The sequence below is a fragment of the Schistocerca americana genome, chromosome 3, assembly GCF_021461395.2.
Source record: "Schistocerca americana isolate TAMUIC-IGC-003095 chromosome 3, iqSchAmer2.1, whole genome shotgun sequence".
In the NCBI taxonomy this organism is placed as follows: domain Eukaryota; kingdom Metazoa; phylum Arthropoda; class Insecta; order Orthoptera; family Acrididae; genus Schistocerca; species Schistocerca americana.
Window position 1 is genome coordinate 432,853,204 of NC_060121.1, and position 20,540 is coordinate 432,873,743.

The following is a 20,540-nucleotide window of genomic DNA, read 5'->3' on the forward strand; positions in this document are numbered from 1 at the left end:
GTCTGGCCACCTGAGAATGACGTATCTGCAGTGACAAGAGCTCCTCTGCCCAGTATACTGAGTGTCTCACTTAGGCCTTCACAGACAGGTACTATCTCCCAGACCTAGTCTGCAAACAAATCTCTTTCGTGCCATTTCCCCTCACATCGCCAGTCCTCGCACCACCCCAAGAATGAGCCACAAAGGAGTGTCCTGTTCATCATCCAGTACCACCATGAACTGGAACAACTGAACCACATCCTTCACCAGGCTTTGATTACCTATCATCTTTCCCTTAAATGGGGGACAGCCTACCTGAAATACTCTCCACTCATCGTAAAGTGGTGTTCTGTTGCCCACCCAACCTCCACAACATTCCTATGCCACTCCCAGTCCCAACACCTTGCCACAAGGATCACATTCCTGTGGAAGACCTTGGTGCAAGACCTGCTGTAGCCAGCCTCCCAGCACTTCCTATTCTAGTCCTGTCACAGGTTTATCTTACCCCATCTGCGGCCGGGCCATTTGTGAAAGCAGCCATCTTAATTTACCAGCTCTGCTGCACTCATTGCACAGCTTTTTATATTGATATGACTACCCACCAGCTGTTCACCAGGCTGAACGGCCAATGCCAAACTTTGGCCAAGATCAAAGTAGACCACCCTGTAGCACAACATGCAGCTGAACATAAAATGCTTGATTTCAGTGGCTGCTTCACTACCTGAGCCACCTGGATCCTCCCCTCCGTCACCAGCTTTTCTGAATTGCACAAATGGTAGTTATCCTTGTAACACTTTCTCCACTCCCATATTTATCCTGGTCTACTCTCACTACACCCTCCACCCAACAGTTTCCACTTCCTCTGTCCTATCACCTTCTCCCCATTCTTATCTCCGACTCTCTTTGCTTGCCGCTCTGTGCCAACATATCTGCCCATTTTTCTCCTCTTCTCTCCTTTTTTTGCTCCTTTCTTCTCCATCTCCCTGCCCCACCATCTCCTGACGTTACACCTATTGGCATTCTAGACCCTGCACACTCCGCCAGACAGCATTCGTTTCTCTTCTCACCCATACATTCCTATCCCTTCCACTTCACCACACCCTCCGGATTGCTGCTTGCATCCCATGTGATAGTTACATTGTAGCTAGAGATGCTGGAATTGGTGGTCATGTATGCATGAAGTTTGCTTGCTTGTATGTATGAATGATGCATGTTTCTATTTTGCCTATGAAGGCTATGGCCAAAAGCTCTAGTTAAGTGTCCTTCAATTATGCCTGTCCACAACTGAACATGTCTTCTTTATGGTACATAGCAGTCTGTCTTTTCCTACATTGTTGTACAAGAAGAAAGTGTCACTGAAGACTAGCACAGCAGTGATGAAAAACCAGGAAGAACACAGAAAGGCGGGATGCAATAAACCCCAGCGGAGATGTTTCCTCATCAGCCTCTAGCGTGTAAATAAGGAAAACGTGTGTAATGTGCCTGGGTAATTGCCATGGATAGCAATTCAGAACCACAGCGGTACCCTGGGCTCCATCTAGCTGTTGTAAATGAAAGTAAAACCCTGAAGGCCTATTGAACCAACCTTTCTAATGAAGGGTTAATTGCACAGACCTAGGATGTGTGTGTGTGTGTGTGTGTGTGTGTGTGTGTGTGTGTGTGTGTGTGTGTGTGTGTGGAGGGAGTGTCCATTATAGCTCTTCTACTTCTTCTTTTCATGCATTCTTCTGAAACAGCCACAGCCGACTGCGATCCTTGATGAAATGGTGACAAAATGTTTGCCTTGACCTTGTTCTATTAGGTGGAATTTTCAACCTCAGTCTATAAACCCAGTTTGTGACTGCAAGAAATACAGTGAGTGCATGAAACGCACATTGTAAGATAACTGTATGAGTGAAACTCTAATTTGTCCGACCCTTGGTCATAAAAAATACTTTCCAGTTGTAGCTTCTATTATTATTGGTTGTAATACTTCAGTAAAGTTATGTCATTAGTCGAAGGACTCTTTAGTTAGCTACAGTGTGGATACACATGCATTCTCAGACCATAAAACTGTTTCAGCATCTGAAATAAATAATATCCAGATCCAAGAAGAAATTTATTTAATCAGTGGCAATGAATCTGCTGACTGCTCAATCAGATACAAAGATAAAGAATTTTCTCCATTGTAAGTGTGTGCTATAAAAATGTAACATTGAAATTTCGGTGCAACACCAAACTTCAAATACTACCAGCTCCCACCGACAGTAACAGTATGCACCATGTCGCATAAGACATGGCATTCAAATCAAATTATTAATCCACATGTGATGCCACACATGAGTAACCATATACTCTGTATCAAATACAAACAAAAGTGCAGTAAATTATGTAGAAGATCCCAATACAGTGTTACTTGAGGATGAAGATTCCATCTTTCCATTCCAGGATTGTATTGTGTAATGTGCAAACCATACCTATAAAATATAATCCACCAGTAACACCAACATTTGTATATGTGATATTTGCATCTTCTTTTTAACCCTTGTAACCTGTAATACCACACTTGCATGTCTTTCCATATTTCATAGCATAATCACAGTTATGTTCATATAAATGCATGCACCTTTACTTTATGGTTAAATGATGATGGCATCATCTTGGGTAAAATATTCCGGAGGTAAAATAGTCCCCTATTCGGATCTCCGGGCCGGGACTTCTCAAGAGGATGTCATTATTAGGAAAAAGAAAACTGGCGTTCTACGGATCGGAGCGTGGAATGTCAGATCCCTTAATTGGGCAGGTAGGTTAGAAAATTTAAAAAGGGAAATGGATAGGTTAAAGTTAGATATAGTGGGAATTAGTGAAGTTCGGTGGCAGGAGGAACAAGACTTTTGGTCAGGCGAATACAGAGTTATAAATACAAAATCAAATAGGGGTAATGCAGGAGTAGGTTTAGTAATGAATACAAAAATAGGAGTGCGGGTAAGCTACTACAAACAGCATAGTGTACACATTATTGTGACCAAGATAGACACGAAGCCCATGCCTACTACAGTAGTACAAGTTTATATGCCAACTAGCTCTGCAGATGACGAAGAAATTGAAGAAATGTATGATGAAATAAAAGAAATTATTCAGATAGTTAAGGGAGACGAAAATTTAATAGTCATGGGTGACTGGAATTCCGTAGTAGGAAAAGGGAGAGAAGGAAACGTAGTAAGTGCATATGGATTGGGGGTAAGAAATGAAAGAGGGAGCCGCCTGGTAGAATTTTGCACAGAGCACAACTTAATCATAGATAACACTTGGTTCAAGAGTCATAAAAGAAGGTTGTATACATGGAAGAAGCCTGGAGATAGTAACAGGTTTCAGATAGATTATATAATGGTGAGACAGAGATTTAGGAACCAGGTTTTAAATTGTAAAACATTTCCAGGGGCGGTTGTGGACTCTGACCACAATTTATTGGTTATGAACTGTAGATTAAAACTGAAGAAACTGCAAAAAGGTGGGAAATTAAGGAATTGGGACCTAGATAAACTGACTAAACCAGAGATTGTACAGAGTTTCAGGGAGAGCTTAAGGGGACAATTGACAGGAATGGGGAAAAGAAGTACAGTAGAAGAAGAATGGGTAGCTTAGAGGGATGAGGTAGTGAAGGCAACAGAGGATCAAGTAGGTAAAAAGACGAGGGCTACTAGAAATCCTTGGGTAACAGAAGAAATATTTAATTTAATTGATGAAAGGAGAAAATATAAAAATGCAGTAAATGAAGCAGGCAAAAATAAATACAAACGTCTCAAAAATGAGATCGACGGGAAGTGCAAAATGGCTAAGCAGGGATGGCTAGAGGACAAATGTTAGGATGTAGAGGCTTATCTCACTAGGGATAAGATAGATACTGCCTACAGGAAAATTAAAGAGACTTTTGAGAAAAGAGAACCACTTGTATGAATATCAAGAGCTCAGATGGAAAACCAGTTCTAAGCAAAGAAGGGAAAGCAGAAAGGTGGAAGGAGTATATAGAGGGTCTGTACAAGGGCTGTGTACTTGAGGACAATATTATGGAAATGGAAGAGTATGTAGATGAAGATGAAATGGGAGATACGATACTGCGTGAAGAGTTTGACAGAACACTGAAAGACCTGAGTCGAAACACGGCCCCGGGAGTAGACAACATCCCATTAGAACTACTGACCGCATTGGGAGAGCCAGTCCCGACAAAACTCTACCATCTGGTGAGAAAGATACGAGACAGGCGAAATAAACTCATAATAATTCCAATCCCAAATAAAGCAGGTGTTGACAAATGTGAAAATTACCGAACTATCAGTTTAATAAGTCACGGCTGCAAAATACTAATGAGAGTTCTTTTCAGACAAATGGAAAAACTAGTAGAAGCCGACTTCGGAGAAGATCAGTTTGGATCCCGTAGAAATATTGGAACACGTGAGGCAATACCGACCCTACGACTTATCTTAGAAGCTAGATTAAGGAAAGGCAAACCTACGTTTCTAGCATTTGTAGACTTAGCAAAAGCTTTTGACAATGTTGACTTAAATACTCTCTTTCAAATGCTAAAGGTGGCAGGGGTAAAATACAGGAAAGTGAAAGGCTGTTCACAATTTGTACAGAAACCAGATGGCAGTTATGAGAATCGAGGGGCATGAAAGGGAAGCAGTGGTTGGGAAGGGAGTGAGACAGGGTTGTAGCGCCTCCCCAATGTTATTCAATCTGTATATTGAGCAAGCAGTGAAGAAAACAAAAGAAAAATTCGGAGTAGGTATTAAAATCCATGGAGAAGAAATAAAAACTATGAGGTTCATCGATGACATTGTAATTCTGTCAGAGACAGCAAAGGACTTGGAAGAGCAGTTGAACGGAATGGATAGTGTCTTGAAAGGAGGATATAAGATGAACATCAACAAAAGCAAAATGAGGATAATGGAATGTAGTCGAATTAAGTCGGCAATGCTGAGGGAATTAGATTAGGAAATGAGACACTTAAAGTAGTAAAGGAGTTTTGCTATTTGGGGAGCAAAATAACTGATAATGGTCCAAGTAGAGAGGATATCAAATGTAGACTGGCAATGGCAAGGAAAGCGTTTCTGAAGAAGAGAAATTTGTTAACATCGAGTATAGATTTAAGTGTCAGGAAGACATTTCTGAAAGTATTTGTATGGTGTGTAGCCATGTATGGAAGTGAAACATGGACGATAAATAGTTTGGACAAGAAGAGAATAGAAGCTTTCGAAATGTGGTGCTACAGAAGAATGCTGAAGATCAGATGGGTAGATCACATAACTGATGAGGAGGTATTGAATAGGTTTGGGGAGAAGAGAAGTTTGTGGCACAACTTGACTAGAAGAAGGGATCGGTTGGTAGTACATGTTCTGAGGCATCAAGGGATCACCAATTTAGCATTGGAGGGCAGCGTGGAGGGTAAAACTCATAGAGGGAGACCAAGGGATGAATACACTAAGCAGATTCAGAAGGATGTAGGTTGCAGTAGGTACTGGGAGATGAAGAAGCTTGCACAGGATAGAGTAGCATGGAGAGCTACATCAAAGCAGTCTCAGGACTGAAGACCACAACAACAGCAACAACAACAACAACAACAACAACAACAACAACAAATTTTTATTAATAACATTTTAGCTAGAATGTTTTCCTGATAACAATATACACTTAATAATCAAGTTGAATTTGCCTTTGTACTTGTTAGTGCTCATTTTGTTCTCAATAACCTTTGCTCAGTTACCTGATGCACAATTTTGTATCACCAATATATACAGCAGCTCTCTCTTAAGAATCATCAGGCACATTTCCTCTGGTACTTTAGCAGGTATTTCTAATTGTATTTTTGTGTTGTGTAGCTGGAGTCAACTCACACAAGTAGTGCTCACCATGTCTTTCATGTGATGACCAGTGTTATCGGAAAGTGTCGGCTTGTTTCCCATTACAAACAATATTATTTTTAAAGTTGAATTTTACATACCCATTCAATAGAGTGGTTCCAGATTGTCTAATCTGATATTTGTTTTGTCAATATATATTGACAGGAACAGTAAATCACAAAGAATAACCAGTACTCCAATTTAAAAATAATTTTGTTTGTAATGGGAAGCAAACTGATGCTTGCTGTTGTCACTGGGCATTGCATGAAACACATGTCGAGCAGTAATTGGGCTGATTCCACCTACGCAACGCAAAAAGGAAATTGCAAATATTTGCTTAAGTAACAAAATTTGCAGATGTATGCACTACGTGAGATTGTAGACCGTCGATGCAGAAAATGTTATTTATTCGTCCTGTAATAGACAATTAATATTTGAGAATATTTTTATGATATTGTTATTCATCACTTATACCTGAAAGTCTCTTCCTCACCTGTATCTGTAACACTCTTTGTAAACCTTTGGAACGTATATTATTATATATTCAGTTGTAGTTCCCCTTATAAATGTACTTAATAGTTAAGTACATGAGACATGTAAGTATGTGTGACACACACAAATGACATTCGAATTATTAGGACTGCACTGATATATCTCCATGCCAATGTTATGTACATTACAACATAGACAAGCAGTTTGGTAATTTCCAATCCCTTCTGATTCCCATGTCAACCACGACTAGACTAATATATTGCATATTTTGTAATACTGAAGCACTGTGTCTTTGTAGGAGTTGTTCAGAATTAAAAGGTTGCTTCATAGGAATGTATATAGATCACAGCTTTCTACCTATATATGTGAATACTGTTCCCATTCATTTAATTGAGTTTGTACCATTTCGACATTGTAACAAGTATTATATATAATGTATTTTAGAATGTTATATTTAAGTACCATTAATCAACACACCAGCAAAGTATGTAATATGCATGGGCATACATTATTGATAGACTTGTTTATTGTCTTTGAGTGTATCTCTGGCATAAGTTAGAACAGTTGATTACAATTTCAGTCTGTATGTTGATGTTAGTGGTAGATTAGTTGTGGTGCACACATGACACGATGTGGTCCTGGAGTGAAAAGGCAGAATCTTTGTTCTCAAGTAATACTGTATACGGGTTTTTAGATAGTCTACTGCTCTTTCATTTGTATTCAATTCAGAGCATAATTTTACTAATGTGTGGCTGCACATTGACAGTTTGATTTGTATGCTACATCTCGTTTAACACATTGAATACTGTTGATGTATATGTATGCTAACTTACGTCAACTTTAAAACTCTGTCATTATGTTTTTCAGTCCACCAGACAACAAGCTACGTATATAAGTGCTTGATAATGCCATGATAGTTGAAATTGATCAATATTACAGCAAATAAATAACATAAACATACAGCCTGCAACAAACGGTGTTTTCTTTTTCACAGAATGCTGTTTATTGGTTAGAGAAAATTTGTAGATGTTGCTGAATTGTATGAATGAATGCCTCTCCCTGTATTAGGATAGAGAAAGGTAGTAATAGTACTGTAATTGGAGGCAGTGTTTGGCTATGTGGGACAGGTTTTGAACCTGGATCTTCTAAAGAATTGTTGCCTGTGGACCATAGGTATGAAAGCAACAGAATGATGGTGAAAGGGAAATTGAAGTAAGCGTTTGAGATTGCACTGGTTTTATTGAGGTGAGGGCACTGCAATGCGACATTTAGATGAACTGTCGTAAAACTGCAAAACTGCTTCCAACTGCCTGACTCATAGATAATATCCCTGTGTAATAATCATATACAAGATCAATCCCATACATCTGTAAGCTACCATCCATTCCAGTTCTGTGATCAGCCTTTCCCACCGTATCATTGGGAGGGCCACCATGTCATCCACTAACTTTGATGCAACCATTGTGCAGCATTTTGTGTGGTTATGTCCACCAACCAACTAAATGAATGAATGGCCACAGATAAATTGTGGTCTACACCTATATGACGACAGTACTCCGCAGTTCACAATGAAGTGCCTGGCAGAGGATTTGTTGAACCACCTTCAAGCTATTTTCTATTGTTCTACTCTTGAAAAGGGTGCAGGAAAAACAAACACACAAGTCTTTCCATGCAAGCTCTCATTCCACCTATTTTTATTACAATGATAATTTATCCCCCTGTTGGTGGATGCCAGCAAAATGTTACCCCTTTCTGAGGAGTAATTTAGTGACTGAAATTACGTGAAAAGATCCTGCCGCATTGGAAAAGCTTTTCTTTCAACAATTGCCACCCCAACTAATGTTGTAGAGAAACTTGTGGACTATGTTGAGAAACATTGTCACATATCTGTATCACTTTGAAGTGCAGTGCAGAATTCAATAACAGTTACTTGGTCTGGTATAATAATGTGTAATTTACCTTCTGTAATGCCCTCATACAAACACAAATATTAAAATTGTGCAATCTGACTTAAAAGTACAACAATCTGAATATTTAAAGCTGCAGCCACACTGACCTTTTTTCTGCTTCACTTTGCACAAGCATAAATGCATTTGACACTTTCACAGCATAAGGAAGGCATGCATTTTCTGTGTAAGGATTTTGTACAAAATGGATACCAAGTGTCAAAGTTTAGTTGTGTACTTGATGGAAACTGCTACTTAACAGCAGTAAAGTATGATACGTCTGTTTACTTTCTATTTGTGTATTTAATTGTGTTTGTTGAGTTTCTGACTGCAACTAAAATCAATAAAAAAGGCATATTGGAGAGAGCAGTACATGCTTATTCTGGAGGTACAGTTCCAGAGACTGTCTCAACAAAAATATAAGGGCAAATAGCTAGACAGTTATTTTCAATGGACTTAGTGAATACAATCTTTGAAATTGAAGTGCATAAAACTGACAGTAAATTTCACTGTTGATTTATGTTGGGCTATATGTGAAACATCAGAGTTATTATAATGGGATGTTATTTTATTACTTTTGCACACCTCAAAATACTGTTCAGAAACAATTTCACTACAGAAGGTGTGTACGAAAATGAGAGTTCTTAGTAGATATTTATTATTCATGGCAGTACTTTCATGTTGCAAAACTAATACAACATAACTTGTTTCACATTATGTGCTGCTGGGAATTGTTTGGAAATCTTAAAAATTCTGGCATTTTGTAGACAACTGAATGTAAAAGGAACTATGGAAAAAATAATTGTCACTCTCTCATTTCCTTGTCATAAATGTGCTGAGTGGGACAGTAGTGATTTTTGATGTGGTGAGAGGTGGGCACAAGGGAGTTTGGTAAAGGAAAAATATGGTTGGGAGTTAAGAAAGATCATGCAAGTGTGGAATATTTACATCGTTTGTAGACGAAGTGGCTGATATACAGGAGAGCAGATGGCAGGATAGGAGAGTACTAAGAAAATAGTATAGTGATGCAGAAGAAAACTGCTAGGGGATGTCTGAATCTAGTATAAGGACATGAGGATGAAATGGGTTGGGAACAAGAGTAAGGGCAGAGAAAAGTGAAGTATTGGGCCTGATAAAGCTCAAGACAAATGGGCAGTGGGTGCTCACAGGGATTAACGATACATTGAAGGAGCAGTTTCCCTTCACACCATTCAGTAAAGATAGTGTTAGGAGGGCGGATTCATATGGCACAGTTTGTGAAGCAGCCATAAAGTCCAAATTATTCTGAACAACATGCTCAATTGAGAAACCCAGTTGGTTTTTGAGTTTTGTTAGAGAATTCAAATCAAGAACAGCTGACAACTTGGTCCAGATTGCATACTAATTTGGCTCCTTTCAGAGAATTTTGATACAATAGCCCCTACTTACCGATCACATACAACCATTCACTTGACGAAAGATCTGTACCTAAATACTGGAAAGCTTCACAGGTGTCGTCAATACTTGAGAAATGGAATAAGAGAAATCAGCTGAATTACAGACTAATATCGCTAATTTGTACGTGCAGTAGGAGTTTGGAACATATACTGTGTTCGAACATTATTGATTATCTCACAGAAAATGATTTATTAACAAACAGCACAGATTTTGCAAATATCAATATGTGAAACAAAACAACTCTCTATTTACAAGAAGTAATGAATGCTATCGGTAGGGAATCTCAAATTGATTTTCTGTATTTTAGATTCCCAGGAAGCTTCTGACATCATTCCTCACAAGCCACTTTTAATTCAATTTTGTGCCTCTGGTGTACTGTCCCTGTTGCACGACCGGTTTCATGATTGCTTGTGAGGAAAGTCACAGTTCGTAGTAACTGACAGGAAGTCATGTAGTGATTAAGTGATATCTGGGGTTCTCCAAAGACGTGTTATACACCCTCTGCTGTTCTTAATCTATATAAACAATGTGGGAGACTATCTGAGCAGCCCTCTTACATTGTCATCTTGCATAGTCATGAGACTAATTGCAAAATGATTGACACATTATCCGTATGGTGCGAAAAGTGGCACTTGACTCTAAATAATAAAAAGTATGAACTCGTCCATTTGAATGCAGAAAACAGTCTGCTGAATTATGGTTACACAATAAATCTCTCAGCCTGTAGTAGAGGCTGTGAATTCAACTCAATACTTACAGATTACAATTAAAACTGGAATGATCATATAAATAATGTTGTGTGGAAAGCTAAACAAAGACTGCATTTTGTAGGTAGAACACTTAGAAGACCCAAAAGGTCTACAGAAGGACTGCTTACACCATGCCTGTCCATCCTCTTCTGGAGTACTGCTACGTGGTGTGGGATCCGCATCAGATAGGATTGACTGAGAATATCGAAAAAGTGCAAAGAAGTACTGCACATTTTGTATTATCATGAAACAGGGGAGAGAGTCAGGGATGTGTCCAATTTTCAATGTAGCCCACAAGTTTCTGTATACATCTACCAGTCGTTCAATTCATCAACTATGCAAAATCAGCTCTTGGGTCATCGAACCCTTTGAGAACTGCTTTGTGAATGTTCTCATCATTGGAAAATGTGCGATTGTTGCAAAGTAGTTCCTCAATTTCTTGGATATTGTTGCCTGCGTTTAATTCCTTCCCAATTAGCATCACCTGTGTCTATGTGGCCTTGGTCAAATTATTGGCACCATTCAGTATATGTGGGTGCAACATTGCATTTGGTCCATGTACTGCAAGAATTCCATTGTGAATGTGTGTGGAATTTAGATATTGTGTCAACAATAATTGTACTGTCCCACTTGAGTATGTTTCCAGTTGCCGCACAATTTTTCTCTTTCACTGTGATGCGCCTATTATCCGTACTGGAGCAACGCTTCTAATAATGTGCCACTATTATTGCGCAGAGATCTTAGCGTGAGTCAACATGTGTAACTTTTTTAAAGTCCTATCATGGTATCTAGGACCAATGCTAGAGGCTAGGCGCTGATTATTTGATTATAACTTACATCCATCTAAACATAAAAATCCTTTGTCATTGGAAATGTTCAATAAATTTTCCCATTAAATTTCATTTTTGTGTGACCAGTGATTAAGGCCTGATGTAGATTCACAAAGAAGTTTTGACAACCCCTTTCACAAAGGATTTCCTTCAAATTTTATGTATTAGGACCAGATGATAAGGTGGCACATACTGGTTTTCCTTTTATATACCAGTATATAGATTTATAATGTAATTAGATATCTATAAAATCTACTCACCAAGTGACGGCGGGAGAACACTCATGTAAAAAGGTATTGAAATTTGCAAGCTTTCAAAGCCAGTGGCTGCTGCTTCTGGCAGAATGGTTGAAGGGGAAGAAGAGGGGTGAAGTAAAAGGACTGGCAAGATTTAGAAAATGGGGAGAGTTCGACAAAAAGTCTCCAAGAATCCTGGATCGGGGAAGACTTAGCTGATAGTATGAGGAGGATAGACTGATTGTTGGGGACCGCAAGAGATGAGATTTGAAAACCCAAGAGCTTAAAAGTGAAAGATGCAGTAACACTCAAGACCGAAATTACTGACTAAACATTGTGAACAAGATAATAAGAGTGGAAAGATAGTGCATTGTATGTGTTAGAGGTGGGGGCTGGAGAAAAATAGACAGGTCAGAAAATAAGAGATACAGTGAAGAAAGGAATAGTTATGAAAAAGAATACTTGAGACAGAAGAAATAGATGTAAATTAAGGCGAGAACCAAGGACATGTAATCCCAATTCCCACCTTTGAAATTACTGAGACACTGGTTTCTGGGGAAAGAAACCAGATAGCCTGCATAGTGAAACAGGCACTGGGATCATGACTGTTATGATGTAGAGCATCTCTGCAACCAGAATATTGTGTGTTGCCAGTATACACCCTCTGCCAGTGTCCATTCATCTTAACTGATACCTTGTGGTAGTCATGCCAGTGTAAAAGGCTGAACAGTGTTTTCTAGCAGGTGGCTCTCCATTTGATTATATATGTTATGCCAGTTACGGAGATGGTATAGGTGGTGATAGGAGGGTGTACAGAGCAAATGTTGCAGCAGGGACGGTCACAGGGAGCACAGAGTCTGAGAACAATATTGTGGAGATTGGAAGGGCAATGAAAAGCTATTCTAGGTGTTGTGGACAGAATATCAGACAGAATGGATCTCATTTCAGGGCAAGATTTTAGGAAGTCTTGGATGTCTTAATCAGCTACTTCAGCAAGACTATGACTTCCTAAAATCATGGCCTGGAATGGGTTTTAGTCTGTCCACCATATTTCCCACCTCACCAAGAACAGTTTTACATTGCCCTCCCAGTTTCCGTAATATCCTTGTCATTTCCATAATATCCTTGTCAGCTCTGATGCTCCTTCAACTCTTTCCCTACCCTATGGCCTCCCTGTGACTGTCACCGCTGTAAGACTTGCCCCAAGCACCCTCCTACCACCAACTGTACCGGCACTGTGACTGTGAAAACATATACGATCAAAGGGAGAGCCACCTGTGACATGACACACGTCATTCACCAGCTGTTACGTAAACAATGTTCGGCCTTTCACATTGGCATGACTACCACCAAGTTATCAGTAAGGATGAACGGGCATAGTCAGAGGGTGTATACTGGCAACACACAATATTCTGTTGTATATCATACTGTACAGCATATAAGTTGTGATCTCAGTGCCTGTTTCACCATGGCAGCCAGCAGTTTCTCAGAACTCCACAGGTGGGAACTGGCATTACATCATGTCCTTGGTTCTAGCCATAATGTATGTCTATTTCTTCAGTCTCAGCATTTCATCTCCATAACTATTTCATTCTTCACTCCCATTTAGATTTCTATATCTTCTCTCACACCTCTATTTTTCCCCACCTCTACCACATACAATGCACTTGGCTTTCCACTCTTATTAACCCGTGTACAATGTTTAATCAGTAATTTCTGTCTTGCCTATTACTGTACCTTGCACTTTTAAGCTCTCAAGTTTTCACATCTCATCTGGTGCAGTTCCCAACCATCAGTCTAGCCTTCTCATCCTGTCCGCTTAGTCTCCCCTAACCCAGGGTTCTTGGTAACTTTTCCAAACTATCCCCATTTCCTACAGCTCACCAGTTCTTTTCCTTCACTCCTCTTCTTCCCCTTCAACCCTTCTGCCAGGAGGAGGAAGAGGAAGAGCCACCGGCTCTGAAAGCTTGCAAAGCTCAGTATCTTTTTATGTGTGTGTTCTCTTGCTGCCATTTCATCAGTAGATTTTTTTATCTATTCAGTTATATTATATATTTTCAAGAACTGATTGTTGTTAGTACACAGATTTATTGTCATTGAATAGTACTTTGGGAAAAATTATCATCTTTTTTCATTTGTTGTTAATAAATAACAAACAATGTAATTTCTGTTAACACCAATCATAATTTGTTTTCTGAAGTTCTGAAATTGCTGGTATGTTTTATTTGCAGGTCAGGAACACTGACAACCTCTGCAGAGTTGTGTACTGTCACGTCTGTGCTTGAAACGTAAGCATTTTGTGTAATATTTCAATATTTTAGCTTCAGTAACTATAATTCAACTTTTTAGGACAGTAAATGATCATTACATAAATATATTGTATCTTGTTCAGATAAGTACAAGGAAGGTTTCTACAGACTGGCTGCCAATGCTTGAAGAAGAATTTTGACATTTTGTATTATATTCAGTTGTTTAAAGTCTACCAGTTTATTTTTACATAAGATGAGTAGAAAAAATTACGAGTTAAAATTTCAGAGTGTACGTATAGAGGCTACTGTGACTATACAACTAGACACCAAAACGTTGAAAACCAAACAATAATTTACAGTTTCAGTGACAGTTCTGTAAGTTATACGCCCCTGACGCCCATACCACTGTTACATACCACGCTGGATCAGTGTCTATAGCAGCATTAAGCTCATAATGAATCTTCATAAGAAAAGTTTCAAACTGCCATTAGCATTAGTAAATATTAAATGCTCCTCGACAAAAAAGTGTATTTAAATATATCTGTATTTTTTTAAAAAGTGTAAAAAGAATAAACTATTTTTGTGCGAACAGAGGAATTGCAGCATGTGTTGAATCCTACCATCTTCATTTGTCATTGAAATGTAATTTTATAACAGAATTATGCACAGTACTACCTTTGTCAGTTTCACCTTGTCAGTAACTGTGTAAAACATTCTCAGTCTTCTCCCATGTCAAATTATGGTAAAAACTAGGGGTCAAAAGTATTGCCACCTATCTTTTTCAGGAACAGTTAGTTGTCGTGGCTCTGCTGAGAGAAAGCTTTATAAAACAAATAGCCGGTGATTGTTGAATTGGTTGTGAATTCATGCTACCAGAAATTGTCAATATCTGTGATGCAGGGTCACTTGTGGTGCCACCTCATTTGCAACAGGTCGCCAACTTTTTCTGCAGTCATCATTTCAGGAGCTTGCTCCCATGTACCACTAAAAGTATAGCTGTTGTTCCAGTTAAAGGTGTGTTTAATATTCTGATCTACATGATGTGTTTGATGATGGAGTCCCTGTAGGTTGATGCATAGGACAAGGTTTGTTCATCACACACAATTTTATATTAGTCACGAGTCTGCACTCAGACTAATAAATTGACAGATACAGTGGCATACACCCTAACAAGATTACCATAAACTCCAAGCCAAAACCCTCCTGATCATGGAATCTCTGCTTTTCTTGGACAGTCAGAAATTGGTCTCAAGTCTTATATGCACAGAATATGCAGACTGTTCATCATATTTGAACGCATTAGTGCTTCTGTCGCTAGGAGAGTGCTGTCTTAATGTCTCCATCACCACAACAATTTTTTTAGAACACATGCTTCAGTTGTGTAATCTGTCACTTGAAGTGGTCCTTGTTGGGTGTTTCAATGTATGTAAAAATCACTCTCCTCTGGAATGGGCGATGTAAGCTCTGATTGCTAAGGCAAATAATGGTACACAGCATTGCCAAAGTCCCATCTGATTTCCATAAAATTATTTCATCTAAGAGCTATACTCGTTAACAGTTGTGTACACACTGAACGTAACACCAACACTATGCCTGAAAGTGACATTCCTTTAAGGTAATGAAGGTATCTATGAAATCCAAATATTGTCATTGGTAAGACTATTTTATTACACTTAACAGTCTAAATAAATGCATCTGACTTTACACAATAAGGTACATTTATTTTACCTGATTATTACATCTTTTGTCCAGCAGCAATTTGACCTAGTTGGGACCTTTTAATATTGCATGGCTCCCAAATGTGGAATTTATAATAAACCTATTTCAGTCATCTGCAAGTAAATCAAAAGTCACACAAACTGCTTATTGACTGTAACACAATTAGCAAAAGAATAAATTCAAAAAGGACTCAAAAGTTATCCAAAAATAATATGGATGATAAAAGTACCAATATAAACATCATAGCATCTCCACGGGTGGTCTCCAAGGTCCAAGTAAAGGAGTGCAGTCCGTAATAGAAGTGTGGCCAAAGTAGATGGACAGTCAGTACCAATTAGACCAATATTTCTGCTCGGTCATAGAGTGCTTAATAAATGTCGTTACTGACATGGAATGAATTTTTTATATAACTCATTACTAAACAAGCACACACAAAACTTTAAAAATGAAATACCTGTTACAATAAATGATTAAATTTTCATGAAACACCAAATCAAATATTTGCATGAAAACAGTTCCTTAATATCAATCTGTACTATTGTTACATGCATAAGAAGCATCTTTGTATTAAGATAACTTCCTGAAATGTGGCTATCTCAGCATGCCAGCTGAAGATCCTTCAATTTCATTTCTTGCCTAATTACAACCAGATGTCCACGAAGTGACACTAGAACATGAAGGAAAATACTTTCTGATTGTACACCCACATGAGCCTTCTATAAAAGATGTACCTTGTTTCTGTAAGATAAAAAAATTAACTATTGCAAAATTAGTGTAAAATGCTGTTGCAATTCTATTGTAAAATTTCAAAACATGGGAGAGATTCAGACAGAGACAGGCTAACAGCTGTGTCCAACATCTGGTTACTAATAAAACAGTTAATTACAACTCTCTAAATAAGTAATACTTGATTAATTACAACAAAACTTATCTTTACTCACCAGGCTCGGCTGTAGCTATGAAACTCCACATATGGACATAAGGCTCGGAACACACTATATGAGCACGATTAATGAGTGGCGAATTGATGAAAGTTCAGAATGGCCATACTGTGGCTTCACTACAGTCAGTAGAAAACACAAGTTCATAGACACCTGTTGACACAGTTCTAACAGCGTTGGTGAATAGGCACAGTTCACAGGAGACAGAAGTCTCTTTACTCCCTAAAAGTTGACATGAACTGTATCACTGTGAGTAGGCAGCATGACGACATTACTCTGTTCTGCCTAGTTCCTGAAAGTGGGCAGGATCTGACCTCGAACAGAACTGGCCTCCAGCGATGCAATTTAAGGGCAGAGGCACAGCAGTGGCACCTCGGAACTGCTTCTTCCTAGCATCTAATTGGCACTTTGTGATACTGCTTTTTTTTGGCAGTAACTTTGCAGTGGTAGGTACTTCTTGCACCGCTCTCAATACTCGACAACACTGCATGCCACTCCCCAAACCAAACATCATCCCGGAGTTGGGTATGGAGATGTACATGATGGCAGGGAGGGGGGGGTCACTGACGCAATTGAGGAACTAGGTGCTGAAACTTAGTCAAAGTTGAACACCCATCCACAGCCCAGTATCCACCTTGCGCACAGCAGGAAATACCTACTAGGGAACCAACCACAGGGTGCACTTTAGCGGTCATAGGCGCAGAGGCAGACTGTGAAACAGGTGGGCTGCTGGAGACGACTTCTGCCCCCCATCCACCTGCCCGCCCACCCACCCACTGTGGCATCCAGCCAGGCCCGACCCTTTTGCCGGCTGTGTCACAAGTTGTCAGCAAAACTGCAACACTGCCGTTAGAGCTAGGCTGACGTCCATGGATGTCTCCTGCTGTGGAGACAACCATGCTGCTGGAGATGACATGGGAACAGGACAACACCTCAGACATTACACCTCATTCCCATCTCCGACCCCCACTGAACAAGCGAAAGAACACTAGTCGCTGAAGCCAAAGCTGTGACTCAGAAGTAGGAACATAAGGTCTCTGTGGCAGAAGTAACAAGTGGAGCAGAGTCCTGTGACATCAACCATGCAGAAGCTCCTCTGGCAATTTTCCATCTTTGGGTAGGGAGCAGTAAGACAACAGAAAAAGTTTCAAAGCCTGGTCCCATGTGTGAGTGGCTCACAACTTGTCCATCTGTAACTTGACGGTCCTTATAAATTATTCAGCTTCACCATTCGACTGTGGGTGAAAGATCGTTGTAGGACAAACTGAGTACCATTGTCTGCACAAAACTGTTCAAACTCCTGAGATGTGAACTGCTGCCCATTATGAGACTATCACCTCAAGTAAGACTTACATGCAGAAGATCAATGTAAGAGCTGATACTGCGCTGTGTGATGTGTTATACTTCATTGGAACAATGAAGGGAAACGTGCAGTATGCATTGACAACCACTAGGCAGTGTATGTTCCAGTATGACATAGCATCTACAGCTCGTGGTCTAGTGGCTGGCATTGCTACCTCGGGGTCCCGGGTACGATTCCTGGCTGGGCTGGGGATTTTCTCTACCCAGGGACTAGGTGTTTTTGTTTTCCTCATCATTTGTGACAGTGGCTAGATTGGACTGTGAAAAAATTGGGTCTTTGTACAGGTGCTGATGACTGTGCAGTTGAGCACCCCACCAACGAAACACCATCACCAGTGTGGCCCAGCAAAGTCTTATGTGCAGAAGTTGCCAAAGTTACATCAGGACGTGGCCACTGTGGAGGAGCAGATTCAGACTCGGTACACATTGCACACTCTGGGCTCAAACCCTTGGTGCAACAACCAAAGAATTTTCTGATAGAGAGACTGAGGGACCAAGATAAGTGTGTTGCTACTTTTGGTGTGTGCCAGGACAAAGCCCATCTGTACAGAGATGGCAAGCTGATGAGCAAAGTAGCAACGAACAACTGGTTGGAGGATCTCCTACAGACTCTGCAGCCACCCATGACAGACAAACTCGAGCACATTCTGCAACGCCAGGTCAAATTCAGTCTCCTGTGCCACATAATGCAAAGTGACCAGAAAAACTTCCAAAAGCCTGATTTCTTTATAATCAGTGTGAGGACAGAAGCCTTCAGAGGAATCAAATGCAGTGTCAGAATGTGGCAGCACTGCACCAATGCCATAAGGTGAGGCATCTACTGCAAGAATGACAGGCTTGCTGGGCTCAAAGTGGACCAAACACTGATCACTTAGTAGTGCATCTTTTAGCTGCTGGAAAGCCCTTGCAGCACATTTGATTTAGAAACACTGCAATCTGAGTGGCATTCAGGATAAAATGGACGTGATAGGTTAGCGTCCTCATTACAGCTTTTAATTCAGACACGTTGGTTCATGCAGTCAAGTCATAAGTGGCCACTAAGTACAACTGTGATGATGGGTGGAGGATGTGCACATAATCATATGGCCAAGATACTCGATTTCAGTGAAAAAAAAGGAACACTTTAAATGGTTACACATCAGTCCTGCATTGGACAAAACGTGAAACAATACCTCTAAATTTTGTAAGTGTTCTGCTGGCGTACGACCAGAGACAATTGTATCATCTAAATAGTTATAACTCAAAGGCACTTTCAACATCAGTTGCTTGAGGTATCCTTAGAGAATAGCTGAGGCAGAAGTGCTACCAAATGGCAACCATCAAAGCTGGAGTAATCCCATGTTTGACAAAAATCTTCTTTGACTGTTCATGTAAAGGCAGTTGCAGGTAGGCGTCCTGAAGACAAATTTTTGAAAAGAAATGACCCTGACCCAATTTGTCCATCAAATCCTCCGGGTGGGGCTACAGGAAAGAATCAACAGTAGTTTGTGAGCTGACAGTTGATTTAAAATCTGCACAGAATCTCAACCTGCCTTACGGTTTAGTAAGGACCACCAGGGATGACGCCCATTGGCTGGTTGACACTGGTCTGGTGATGTCACTGTCCTGCAACTCTGTGCAGCCCAGTCCCTTAATGCATAATGACAGTGAGAGCATGAAAAAGCTTGGGCTGCGCATTGTCTTTCAGTCGCATGGGCCTTGAACCCTTGAGCCTTGCCTAAACTACCATGGAACAGACAACTGTTTTGGTCAGATAATGCATTATTATTGGCCAGAAACCCAGATGACTTAATTTATAACAACTGAGAATCTGAAAAGGTCAGAGCTATCCATGCCGAAACTGTTAGTAGGCTGACGAAAACACAACACTTGAAATAACACTGTTTTAATAGTGCCATGGAATGTGGCTGCAAACTGCACACTCCAATCACTGGAATAAGTTGTCCATTGTATGCTGACAATGAGCTATGTGGTTGCTGAAGCTGTAGGCTACCTAACCATTCATACATAGTACAGTTGAGCAGTGTAACCGTAGCACCAATATCTAAGTGGAATCTAACACTTTGTGAACACCCGCAACCAAACATACAACTTATTGGATTGCTGATTAGTAAGTTCAGAGTTTGTGTACTGCCAATCTGACGGAACGACAACAGGATCTAATCGGTCCACTTCCACTGCACAAGTTTGGGAATCAATAAGGCAGATTTCAGACAAGAGTAGTACACATCCCTTTAGGGAAATAGGGTTTTGGTGGACGTGCCCAGCTGAACATTTTTTTACAGTCACTGCTTCATCCAGACAAGCTCCTGTGTTTCAGGTGTCCCACGGAACTGGAGAGATGAGGAAGCTCCATTTCTCACATAATGAGGAAGCCTACAACTTTCCATTCTCCGTGTGGGAACTGGAATCAGCTCTGTCCGTGGCCAGAGATGCTACTCCAGGACCTGATTAAGATTCATTATGTCATGTTCCGTCATGTGTGCCCCGAAGCTAAAGAACAGCTCCTGTCTTGTTTCAATCAGATCTGCTTTGATGGACAGTACCCCACGACTTGGAAGGAGGCATTATTAGTTCCATTATGGAAACCAAGTGAGGACCGTAGCACCCCTAACAGTTACTGGGGCGTAGCCCTTACCGGTTGTATAGGTAAGACTCTTGAACACATGGTCAACTGCCACCTCATCTGGCTCCTCAAATCCCGAGGTCACCAGAGCTGCT

The 20,540-nt window shown here is 40.1% G+C and overlaps 1 protein-coding gene across 2 annotated transcripts in view; it reads left to right on the forward strand.

Moving 5' to 3' along the window:
* The window catches only part of LOC124606183 (abasic site processing protein HMCES-like), a 94,187-nt gene that overhangs the window by 67,004 nt on the left and 6,643 nt on the right, over positions 1–20,540 (forward strand). The window contains exons 8-9 of one of the 2 annotated variants that reach the window (XM_047138150.1): positions 13,780–13,836; positions 13,941–14,386. In XM_047138150.1, coding sequence (XP_046994106.1) covers positions 13,780–13,836; positions 13,941–13,944 — 61 coding nt within the window. In that variant the 3' untranslated portion in view covers positions 13,945–14,386. Of the gene's footprint in view, positions 1–13,779; positions 13,837–13,940; positions 14,387–20,540 lie in introns of those variants that run through there. The other variant, XM_047138149.1, reaches the window with a different exon arrangement.